At 32.6% G+C, this 13595-nt stretch overlaps 1 protein-coding gene across 1 annotated transcript in view; it reads right to left on the reverse strand.

Moving 5' to 3' along the window:
* The window catches only part of MPDZ (multiple PDZ domain crumbs cell polarity complex component), a 221149-nt gene that overhangs the window by 17288 nt on the left and 190266 nt on the right, over nt 1-13595 (reverse strand). The window contains 4 exon segments of the mRNA XM_074282905.1: nt 126-216; nt 4281-4367; nt 7126-7273; nt 13284-13477. Of these exon segments, the coding sequence (XP_074139006.1) occupies nt 126-216; nt 4281-4367; nt 7126-7273; nt 13284-13477 (520 nt within the window).

Here is a 13595-nt window from a genome sequence, read left to right on the forward strand (position 1 = left end):
CAGAATAGACAAGAAAACATAGAAACTTTCCACATTATTAAGATACTTTAGAAGAAAAAAACTATTGCTCAAGTCCAGTGGAAGAAAAGCCCCCTTTAATAATTCAAATATGAAGTAAATCTTACAGGCATTCTTCTTTGAAACACTGTCAAATGTCTCTGTTGCACTGGATCCAGAAAGAGGGAAAGTGAAGGATGATAGGCTTCCTTCACTCATCTAGAATAAAAAAATAAGATCTTAATTATTCTTTCAAGTTTAGAAAGTAATAATAAGAAAACTGTTTAATTCTAAAATCCATATTACTAGTTTCTTTTCATGCAACATTTGCACTGATAATACTATTTTGAAGGATAATACTATTTTGAAGATTGGCTTTGCCTTTTTTATGCCATTTTATGTTCATTGGCTTCATTTGCCAAATTACAAAGCTTATAGATCTAAGATAAATCAGCTTTAACTTCAAAAAAACTTTGAGAGATTTTTGAAGACACTATTTTCATCAAACTGGGAAAACAATATTCTAACTCCATGATACTTTTAGGTGATGAAATCATTATTAAACATCTATGCACCAAGATTTTGTGCCACTCATTATCAGCCAGGGAGACATATCAAAATGGTTGATATAGGTCTAACACACACATATACATATACACACATACACACACACACAAACATATAGACATACTCTGCCTCTTTTGTGAAAAGGATCGCTTGGGATACCACCATTTAAACTTGAGAGAGAGAATTAGCATCAGAGGGAAAAGAGTTCACATTAAGATAGCCCTTAGAGCTTAAGGTACTAAAGAGATAGAAAGAAAATCTATTTTCCATGTATTGGATTTTTAAAAGATTGTATTGTTTTTCTTTGGCATGTAAAGACTGGGCCAATAATTTGAGTAACAGAGAAGCAAATTTCAACACAACACACAAAACACTTCCTAATACTTGCACCTAAACAACAACAACAAATTTTTGACTGGGCTGATACTCTTCAGGCAATGTGAGTGAGGGTTTTAGAAGCTGAAAGCCTTGAAGGATCACCTCTCATTTACAAGAAACTTGCATGATTCATGATGATTTAGACAGATATCAGAATAGAGCTGAGTCCTTTTAAAAGTCTATGATTCTATGAGCTTAATGGTAGCAAAATCAGACTCATTTAAGAAAGAAAAAGTCAGTCTCACCAATGAAATTTGAGGAATAATTAATTTTATGCATGAATACAGAAAAACACTCAGGAAAGACACTGAGTTGCCTACAGAGTAATTCCTTTAGATTTCAGCATTGTTTCATCCTTATTGTTATTACTTCTCCTAGCTCTAGGATTATGTAATGAAAATAAAATATAAAACATTTAGAGAGGGTTGGAAGGAAAGGTGTTAGGTAAGAGGCGGTAGTTATGTAAAGCATCTATATTGAAAATAGTGGTGTATTGCTTTTGGTTCTTTAATTTGAGGATAGGAAACATTGGAGGGGTATAGTTGGAATTTGGATGTGATGTAAAACAAACAAAAAAAAAACAGTAAGACTACAAAAAAAGAAAATGAGAAATGGAAAGCTGGTCCAATAAGATAATTTAGTCTCTAGAAAAAAAATAAGAAGTTAAAATACTGGGATAAAGATTCAAAATGTGATTTTATTAATATAAGGAATTTCCAGGTGAAGGAACTTCTTTTCCCAATGGAAGTTGGCATCTTTTATGCAATTTTCTGTCTTAAAAATTGCCTGAAACATTGAGACATTAAGTGACTTGCCTGGGAAATAAAGCCCTAAGGTTTCAGAGGCAGTTTTTGAGCTTGTCTCCTTGTAACTACAAGAACAATTCTCTATCCATGACACTAAACTGCCTCTATTAACTTCATGATCTTGAAATATATAATAGGATAATATACATGTGGTGTTCTATGTGTTATTCATTTACACAAAGAAATGCATTTAAATTAGAACAGAAGGAAATTAAAATGGATTATTAAGAATTTTCTGCATTGAGGTTAATAACATTAGAATGTGCTATCATGGAAGATTTTAAAGAGATGACAGCTAAGTTTTTTTCCAAGATAGTTTTAATGGAATCCTACTTAGAAAAGAAACAGATTTTTGAGAGCATATCTGAATTTTTCTAGTGGTATGGGCCCATGCTACATGGGGGGAGAGAGGGAAAGAGAAATGTTTTCCAGCAAAAAACAAACACTTCATATTAGATAATCGTTTCTTTTGCACATTTCAATTTTTTGTTATTGTCTCCACTGGGACTCAGTGTCAGGGATAACTATAAACAAATTAACTAGTTTCAAACACATGTTCAAAAACACACACACACACTCATATATATATACACACATATATATCCTATACAGTGGCTCCCTATTATTACTAGAATCAAAAAATGAACTCCTTAGGCTCACATTTACTTCTCTGACATATCCATCTCCAACCTATCTTTTCAGCTTTATTTCACAGTCTTCCAGCCAAACAAGACTATAAACTATTGCCCAATCTCATTCTTTCTTCTCCCTCCACCAATATATTTCTATAAATCAATAAATCTATAAATATGTCTCTTCCCATCACCTTTTGATATATTTTTCTTCCTGTAAGATCCAACTCAAGTAACACTTCATCCATAAGCCTTTTCTAAACATCAACCCCGTCCATCAACAATGATCCCTCTACTTAAAAGATTTGCTTTGCATTTACCATTTCCTCTTTCAACCTTAGTTTAATCAATTCTAACCTGTGTAAAGATTCAAATTATTGAATCTATATTATATACTGGAATCATATTATTATGCTGGAAACAACCTTAAATTTTTGAAACTTTACTATCACCTCAGTACAACAATGATTTTTATATATTATGCAACAAATGATCAATGAATTGAAAAATGACTTAGGAAGTATCAAATGTCAAAACTGTCTCTTGTTCCTGCAGTTTTCACTTTAGTTATAAATAATTCACATCAATTCCAAGTACAAACTATGATGTACAAACTCTGGGTTTGTGGAATTAAGATTCTCCATAGAAACACAGGCTATTCTATAATAATAAGAAAATATCTTAAGTAGGCTATTGAGGGAGTATTTATAGTTTAGCCTGACCATAGATAGGCACAGACTAAAGCTTTTAAACTTTCACCAAGATGGATACAAATAAGAATTTTCTAAATATATCCACTATACTACTAATTTCATTTTTGAAAACCAATTTTACTATCATATTTTGGCAAATTGGTATGCAAACTGAGTTTGGTCAGTGAATTAAACAAATTGCCTATATTTTATTACCACCTTTCTTATATTTGGTTTTCTAATCCTTAGAAAATAGCTTTTTAACTCTAAACCAGTAGTCTTTGAACTTATTTGAACTAAAGGGAATCAAATCTCAACTTTGTATGTATGTTGATGAAGTTAAGGCTGGAGGCAGGGAGATTTTAGCACTGCTGTCAATTTTCAATCTGTATATTCTGTAGAATTGAATACTTAAGTTAATTTGAAAACATCTCTCCTTGCAAACATTTTCCAAAATAGTCATTCATAAATAAGGCAATGGCTAAAGAAGTGCTCATACAAAAATAGAAAGATCATACAAGAAAGATTATTAGACTGTAAGAAATAAGAATATGAAAAACTCAGACAAGTATGGACAGATATATAAATTAATACTAAATAAAAAACAGAAAAATGAAAACAACATTTACCAATACTACTGCAATGGAAATGACAATAATAACAACAAATGAAAAGAAACACTGTCTAATCTGATTGTGGTCCAGAAGAGAATGTACTTCATCATTATTATTATTATTATTATTATTATTATTATTATTATTATTATTATTATTATTATTATTATTTTGCTGGGCTGAGAATATGAAACACTGACTCAGTTGATGTATTGATTAGCTTTACTGAACTGATTCCTCTCTATCTCTTCCTTTCTTTCTTTCTTTCCTTCTTTTCTTTCTTTATCTCTATTCTTTATCAGATGGATTGACTCTCTAGGGAGAAGAATGGAAAGAGAACCATGTAGAAATGAAAGCAAAAGCTGTCAATATTTATTTAAAAAATAAAAATCTAAAAATGGGTTTGGCTGCAAGATAATAAACTGATGTTTATCCAACTGCCCTGTCTCAAATGAAAAAAATAAAGTTTCCATTGCCCCTACCAATGACCTTTTGATTCAGTGCTATGTGATCTTAATGGTCTTATAAAACATTTGATTTGTTTGTGATGTAGATAGGCAGAATTCTACTTTTTCAAATGACACAAATACCAACCTGGCTACTTTGGGATGTCCTCCTCTCTGAATGGAATGGACCTGCCTTGATTCTTCCAACTTCCAATCTTACTGTGCCTAGAGAACACTGAAGAACAGAACACTGAAGAATCGTTAATTTTTATGGAAATCTTTCCATTAAATGCTACATTCAGATTTTATGTTACTATACTTTCCATGGGCTGATTTTTAAAAGGTTACTCCTTTAGAATACCTTATAAGCAATTAGAAGATGTAGATTGTATTTATCATGGCAAAAGGAAATAAAAAGTTGGGTAATTATCTAGTAAAACACCTTGATTTAGACAGACAATATGAAGTGAATCAAATAACTGTATTTTTTAATCCAACTTTTTTCCCCCCTCAACAGCAAAATTATTAGACAATTGTCCTAATTCTTCATTTCATTTTGCCTGAATAGTACAGTCACAAAAGGCTTTCTCTTGGAGGTACAAAAAAGATAAAAAAAATGCCATATTGTTAAAAACAACGGGAAAGCATTACAAATAAGAAATATCCTATCTTTCAGATAAGAAATACTGTAATAGATTAGAAAAGTAATTCATTCAGTCCAGCATTTTCATCTTTGAGCATGAAACTAATGCTTATTTGTGGACAGTACAATACCTGTTACTTGCAATATCTTCGACTTTAAAAGGATTTCAAGAAGGGGAATATAGAATATGTGACTAAAATTTCTAAAGACAGCAGGCCAAAAGAGGATCACATTATGTCAGAAAAGTTTATGATATTAGTGATGCTCTCTATAATCTGAGACAAATGTTTCCATTTTTTTATCATAAATAAAACCCAAGCCAATTTCCTACATAGTGCAAACATCACAAATAAATTGTGTTGAAAAACTATTTATACAGTTTTTTTTTTGTTTGTTTGTTTGTTTTTTTTTTGTTTTTTGCTGGACAGCCTAGACAAGAGTAAAAGACTAAAGAAAATGGTAATATTTGGTATTATGCGACTAAATCAGGGCGAAAATCTTTCATTCAGAATAGGGCTTGTTTATTCTATTCTTTTGGGCTGTTTTAACACAGTTTCAAAGCTAAAAAAGCTGTATTATGGAATGAAAATATGCATCACTCTCAAGAAGATGAAAGACTGTCACAGAGAGCAGAGGTCATAAGAAAGATATTTTACAGCAAATTTGAAACTACAATATGTAGAGAATAGCACAGAACCTAGGCTGAAATTAACCCTGAATATGCAGACTAGAGAATAAGCATGTTTTAAATTAAAACTTCTTGAACTATGGGTTGCAGTCCCACGTGGGGTCACATAACAATGTGGGGGATTGTGGAAATTTTGTCAAAAGTAAAGATATAAATATTCTGTCAAGATTTAATTCTTTATGTAAAAATAAACAAGCATATCTATCTCATTAGTATGCTGGTTTGCATTCATCTTTATTTAATGGTAAAATTATATGTATATCAAAGAATTGTTTTAAAACACATTTACTTATGATTTATTATCATAAATACTCTATCTGTATACTTGTTTTACATACCTTTAAATCCAGGATCACATGAAAATTTCTCAAGCAAAAAGTAGTTGTAAGTGAAAAAAAAATTAAGAAGAGCTCCTTTAAATTATCTTCCTCTCTCTATTAGCTCTACTTGAGACAACTGGTGGTACTCCAGATAGATCTCAGACACTAATCATGTGACTCTGGATAAGTCATTTAATCTCTATCTGCCTCAATTTCTTCAACTTTATAAAAAAGGAATAATAATAATAGCACATAAACATCAGGGTCGCAGTCAAATGAGAACTTAACACTTAGTAGTTGATCTATAAATGTTTATTCCTTTCCCTTTCCCCCTCTTTCATTGGTCTAAGTGGGAAGCATCATCCTCATTTTCTATTAATTCACAAGCAATAGGCTAAACTTCTATATACATGATTTTTATTTCCCTTCCATTCCTGAAAAAAAGAATCAGTTTCAAGTGAATCAAGTAGAAAAGCTGACTCTCTTGCTCTGTTAGTCTGTCCTGCTTCATTCCTTCTTCCTTTCTTCTCTATAGGAAGGGAGATAGTGTTATGGATTTAGGAAGGTAGGAGCCTCAGAGGAGTAGTTCAGCTTCTCTCTAAGGATGAATATGTGAATCTAAATTCATGACTGAGAGATGCTGCTAATCTGTAAGGCTTCTGTTTCACCTCTTTCTTTCATTAATTCTCCCTCTTCTGTTGGACCTGTTGTGACTAGGTGACTGGGCCAAGAGTCAGAAAGTAGAAGAGGGTATAATAAGGTTTCTATTTATAAATTAACCTCATAGTCTTTGTATAAGTCTTCATATAGCTGAAATTTTGGAGTCTGATTTAAAAAAAAGAGATTTCCCCATCTTGATAAATATTTATGTCATTTTAGCTCTAAAAATAGCATCTGCTTTTCAAAGAAGGGTGTGTGTGTGTGTGTGTGTGTGTGTGTGCACACGCGCGCGCACGCGTATGGTGTTTTGCTGAGGTAGATTAGTCTATTGAAAACATTCTATTGCCAGTTATATAGCTCTAGTAAAGAAGATTGGCCCTTGGCCAAACGATCCCCTTACATGAAGTTTTTTTTTTTCTTTTTTAAACTTGAGGATGAAGATTTTATTTACACCATTAACAAACCATTTATAATACTTCCTATTACCCAATAAAAGATATATAAATATTATAGATAATTATACCTAAGAATAGCATTTTAAATCTATCAGTTAATTAAAGGATCTTGTTTATTAAAGTGTGATGATATCAGTAGCTCTTAATTGCCATAGCTCAATTTTAAGTTACCTTCTTTTCCCAAGGTACTATGAAGCAATATTATTATTAACTTTAAAAATTATTACCTTCAGTAATGCTGCAACAGCTTCTTGAGTGGCATTTCGAACATCTTCTCCATTCACCATCAATATCTGATCTCCCTGCATCAATCTTCCATCCATATCTGCAATTCCTCCTTTCACAATGTCTGACACAAATACTCCAGTGTCATTTCTGTAAAAAACAATTTTAATTTCAATTCAATTAATTTTTATTAAGTTCCTATGAGATACAAGATAAAATCTGACACACCTACAAAAGGAATTTTTACAAAAGATCCTTAAGGATAAAATATGGACAGGATGCAACTGGAAAAATACAACATGTAGACCAAGAAATAAATGCAAAGTACTTTGAGCAAGGAGAGAAGGCTAACAACTTAGGGGATTAGAAAAGACTTCTGGGGGAGGATAGCAACTGTGAAATTATTTTTTCCTAGCTATAATACAATGATTATATAATATAAGCTTTGCATCAACAAATGATTTTAATTTTGCTTACAGCTAAAATTAACTCTATTACTGTGACTAGAATACAATTATAGTTAAAAAACCAATCTTGAGGGAGTATTACTAATATTAAAATAGACATGGGAAAATTTTAAACTAATAAATAACAGAATCTCATATGAAGAGCTAGAAGGAAACTTGGGGGCTTCGGAGGATATCCACGCACTTTAGTAAACTGAGTACCTAAAGAGTCCTCCTAGGCCATACAGATGGTGACAGAGAAATGACCAAATTCTTGTCCTTCCCATTCCCAAGCTCATGTTTTGTTTTATTTTCTCACTGTTACAATCTGCTTCTTAATCTATAAACATTTATTAAGATGAAATACCTGAGGTCCATTTTCTCAAAAACAAAACAAAATCCCCAAAAACCCAGTAATGCTAAGGCTAGTAGCTAATTTTATTGTTTGGGACATTTATCGCATAAATACAGGTTTGGAGAGAAATATCACACCTTTTGGTTTTAATCACTGGTATAGTTGATTTGGAGATAGCTAGGTGACTCAGTGACCAGAAAGCTGGACCTAGAGTCAGGAAAACACAAGTTCAAATGTAACCTCAGACACTCACTAGCTGGGGTACCTTAGCCAAATCACTTAATCTCTCATTGTTTTAAACCATTTGTCAAGGGAATGGTGAACCAATCTAGTATCTTTGATAAATTAACTTTATACCTAATCACCAGGAATTGGACATGACTTAACAACAAGAACACAGTTGATTTACACATGGTAGATACTTCCTAGACTGATTTGACCCCACACAATCATCATTTTCCCCTCCATGGAATAAGAATGAAACTATAAATCCTTGTATATGAATATGTTTTATACTAAAGCACATTAATATTTATTACTTATGAATATGATAGCATGCTATAATGGGAAGATCAATAATATCTTGGGCCTAGGCTTTAGCCTTGGATCTATGAATAACTAGCTTTGACTGGAGAATCTAGGTCTTTTCAAGGTCTCAGTTTCTGTAATATGAGCAGAGTTGGATTAAAGGTAGGATAGTATAAAGAAAGGTGCACTGGTTGGAGATTCAAAGGACCCACATCAAACACTGACTCTGCCTGCTTACTGTGATCTTGAATAAAGCATTCTATTTCTCCAGGTCTCAGTTTTCTCATCTGTATGGTAAGATGATTAGACCAAGTGGACTATCTGATTCCTTCCATGATGATAATAATGTGTCCTGCAGGGAAATGAAATAATGCTTTGGAGCATCATAGAAAAAGTGCACTAGACAAGAATGTTTGTGGCAGCCCTTTTTGTAGTGGCCAGAAACTGGAAACTATGTGGATGCCCATCAATTGGAGAATGGCTGAATGAATTGTGGTACATGAATGTTGTGGAGTATTGTTGTTCTGTGGGAGGTGACCAACAGGATGATTTCAGGGGGGCCTGGAGAGACTTGCATGAGCTGATGCTGAGTGAAATGAGCAGGACTAGGAGATCGTTGTATACTTCAGCAACAATACTGTGTGATGATCAATTCTGACGGATGTGGCTATTTTCAACAAGGAGATGAACCAAATCAGTTGCAATGGAGCAGTGAACCAGCTACACCCAGCAAAAGAACTCTGGGAGATATTGACTATGAACCACTACATAGAATTCCCAATCCCTCTATTTTTGCCTGCCTGCATTTTGGATTTCCTTCACAGGCTAATTGTACACTATTTCAAAGTCCGATTTTTTTTTTGTACAGCAAAACAACTGTTTGGACATGCATACATATATAGTATTTGATTTATACTTTGACATGTTTGATATGTGTTGGTCAACCTGCCATCTGGTGTGGGAGGAAGGAGGGAAAAAATTAGAACAAAAGGTTTGGCAACTGTCAATGTTGTAAAATTACCCATGCATATATCTGGTAAATAAAAACTATTTAAAAAAATTTTAAAAATAAAGTAACTACTGATAGTATTAAAAAAAAAAAAAAAAGAAAGAAAGAAAAAGAAAAAGTGCACTAGAATCAGGAAGATCTAAGTTTAAAATGAGCCTCAGATACTGATTAGCTACGTGACCCTGGGCAAGTTATTTAACCTGTTTATCTCAGCTTCCTTATCTGTAAAACCTGTTAGGGTTATTGTAACCATAAACAATATAATAATTATAAAGTACTTAGCACAGCGTCTGGTACATAGTAAATGATATATAAATGTTGCATTTGTTAGCTATTATTTGTTACCATAGGATAAACATTATCACCAAAATAATCATCACAGACTCACCTGACTTATAATAGTACAGCAAAAATGTAATCCATTAGAATGAACAGAAACTCTCAGAGAATAAATTTTGTTTCTTTCCTTTTCTTATTTTAAATTTATATCCTCACAGCTTAGCACAATACTTAGCAAATAATAGATTTTAATAAATGTTTATTGAGAAGCTATATGGATTCTATGTCAAAGGACTCACGTTCAAATGTTAACTATACACTTACTCAAAAGTAGGATGAAGGGAAATGAACATAAAATGACCTCTAAAATTCTGTTCACATGTAAATCCGTAATCTTCTGATTCCAAAGCACAACATAATAAATAAGTATCACTTTTGTTCCTTTTTAAAAATTAATCCATTTTCTACAAAGGAAAATCATTCACAAGTGAATCCATAAGGAAACTTTGGAAAAAGCATGCAGATGTGTTTTAATGATTTTGGCTAGTTCTACAGGTACTGGGGTTGCAGTATAAAAAACAATGATTACAGATTTTAACTCATTTGGGAAAATATTTCAGAAAGTTTCTTTGGGATCACAAGGACCTGAGACTAGGAGGAAACACCAGAGGCTTAAGGATTTAATATTCAGGGGTGACACCCTATACCCCCTACTGGACCAAACCCCAAACTGGAAGGCTTTCCCTTTGTCTTATCTGCTATAAAACAGGGAAACAATATCTACTCAGCAGGAATTTTCTATTTTTCTCCTTCAGATTAATTAAAAATTTTATGAAAATGAATTGACTAGGAAAAGCAATTTAATTTTGCAAATGTTCATTACCTTACAGGGCACCTGAGTAAAAAAAAAAACAAAAACAAAAACAAAAACAAAACAAAACAAAAAAAACCTGGTTAATTATGACCAAAGGGAGTACTATAGGAGACTAGAGGAATTATGAGGTGGTCAAAGGAAGCTGTTAGCATTCTTTCCTTGGGGAACAATAAAATGAGCAAAGAGTAACCATTTCTGTCACAGTTTGAGATCTAGTCCCTCTTATAAGCAGAGAGCTGAACTGAACAAATTCTCAGGGTCCACTCCAAAAAGCTTGATTTCTTTATAAAAAAAAAAAAACAACAACAATTATATATATATATATATATACATATATATATATATATACATATATATATATATATATATATATATATATATATATATATATATATATATATATATTGCAGCAAATAGGCATTTGTAAATGCTCATACTGAATATCAATAAAATAGTGAATGTTTTAACTTCATTCTTATTTAACTATCTGGCTACATCACAACAGGTGAAATGGGTTTATAAAAAATTTGTAAAAAGGCAGATTTTGCAATCTAATCTATCTTGTTGAATTAATGAAAAAATTTTAAGAATATTTAAATAACTAGACGAAAGTGATTAAAGCACAAAAGAACTTAGGCTATTAATTAAATGACAACAGAATAAAGTATAGGAAGACCTGAATTCTAATAAGACCTCAGCTACTATCTGTGTGACAAGGCAAGTCACTTAATTTTAGGATTCTTATAAGGTGCTAAGTCACTACAATGGATATAATTATCTAATTTGGCATAGTACTTAACAATTCCCTAGTTCAGAGTTCACACCTTTAAAGGAGTACAAACCTTTAAGGGAGTTTGCACCTTTGAAGGAGTTTGCTTATTGGTCCTTTAAAGGAGTACCCACAAACCCATTCTCTTGGAGGATATAAGGAGCCAGGATTCAGTGGATTTGCAAATCTAGCAGATTCACAAGTCTGAAGGAAAAGCCTACTCATGGACTTCTAGGAGATTTACAACTAGGATTGACTTCTGGGAAACCCACAATCCCATACTCTTGGAGGCAGAGTCAAGATTTCATTCCCATGTTGACCTTCATGGCGGCTGGAGGCTTTGGATTCAGAGAGAGCTAGAGACTGAAGCTGGCTGGAGTCATTGGGGAGAATAAGACACTGGAGGCTGAAGGAATAACCTTTGGATTTGGAGACATTTGGACAAAAGCTCATCAGGGAACCAAGGAGAGAGTAGGTCTCTATTAAAGCTAGCTGGACCCCAGGAAAAGATTCAAGACTTTGAAGGACATATTAGAGGATCTGGATTTTAACTCCCGGCTGCATTTTGGGATTATTGAACTGGAATTGAAACTAAGGCTGCCTCCAGAAGCTCCCCAAGAAATCTCCTCCCAGAGAACGATTTTACAATCCAGAGAAAGAGAACACTACAACTTAACCCTGTTTACCTTAGTTTCCTCTGTAAAATGAGCTGGAGAAGGATACCATTTCAATATCTTTGCCAAGAAAACCTCAAATGGGGTCACAAAGAGTCAGTCATGATTAAACAACAAAAAAACTTAGCTCATTACTAATCTTCCATTAGCTTTTAAGTCAACAAACTATAATAGAGAAATATATAAAGATAACATGAGTTGCTCAGAGGAGGTTTTTCCAAATTTTATTTGGTCAAATTCTGGAATATTCCAAGAATCCCCAAGGAATATGTGAAGTACTTTTCAACTTATTTTATGCTTCTGACAATAGTGAATTTTTATTTGAACTTTAAATTTGGATGATTACATATTATTTTGAATCTGATTTGTTTTCTTTCTTTCAACTCAAAGGCACACTTTCATTTTAGAAAAGTGTCCTGTAATCTTTAAAATATCATACAAATGAGAATTGAGAATTTTATTATCTTTATCAGTTAGTGATAGTGAGGGGTATGTGGACATATGGTGAGTTATATAGATAATGCTGAAATAATGAAAAACCTAGTAAACATCTCCACTTTAGTTTGGAGATGGATGACCAAGTACAATGACTTTAACCAGTAGTAAATAAACAGTATAAGCCCCACTATAGATTTTAAGTCAATGAACATTTCTTAGTGGACTCATATGTGCAATAAATAATAATTTACATTTATATAGTGGTTTAAAGTTTTCAGTATGTTTTACTTTTAAAAATTATAAAATAATAGATATTGTTATCCTCATATGTAAAATGAGACTAGGGAAAATTGTTAAGTGGCTTGCAAAAGCTTACACAATAAGGCAGAACTGGGTTCAAACCTAAGTTTCTCTTAAGTCCAGTGTAATTTTCAAAATTAAAGGCTTCTCCAGTAAAGTACAGAGGGAGATATTATAAGGTTCTCCCCCAACTACTATCTTCTACCTTACCATTTTAATATTTGAATCTTTACTTATCATATTTATTACTTCAGAAATTTACAAGGAAATGTAAACATGTTTCTTCTATCAGTTTACCTGTATATTTTTATCAGTGTTATAGCTAATTCAAAGTTTTGTGATTCTAAACAATAATATAAATTGATTCTATGAAATAAATAATTGTTTGCATATGTCTATGGCTCACAGACAAATTTTCCTAGGATTTAAACTATTTGAAAGTCATCCCCTCACTCCAATGTAGAGAATAATTTTTTTCTTTTTCATACCTTTTACCAACAATACTCAATCCAAGCCCTTTTCCTGGTTTCTTTTGCAGTTCTACATTGAACATATCATACATGTCCTCTTCCTTATATTGGGCCTCATCCCTGTAGACAGTCAGACGTACTTTCTGAGGTGTCTGCCTCAGTACATTGATGGCTTCATCATGTGTAGCATTCCTGAGGTCAATCCCATTCACCTGGACCAGAGTCAGACATGAACTGTGAGAAAGTGGACTGGTGGAAAAAAAAAAAAAAAGCAAAACCTCCTACTTTTTCAAAACCAAGAAAGTCTTACATATATTCTCTAAATTCTAA

The sequence above is a fragment of the Sminthopsis crassicaudata genome, chromosome 1 (genome assembly GCF_048593235.1).
Source record: "Sminthopsis crassicaudata isolate SCR6 chromosome 1, ASM4859323v1, whole genome shotgun sequence".
NCBI lineage: Eukaryota > Metazoa > Chordata > Mammalia > Dasyuromorphia > Dasyuridae > Sminthopsis > Sminthopsis crassicaudata.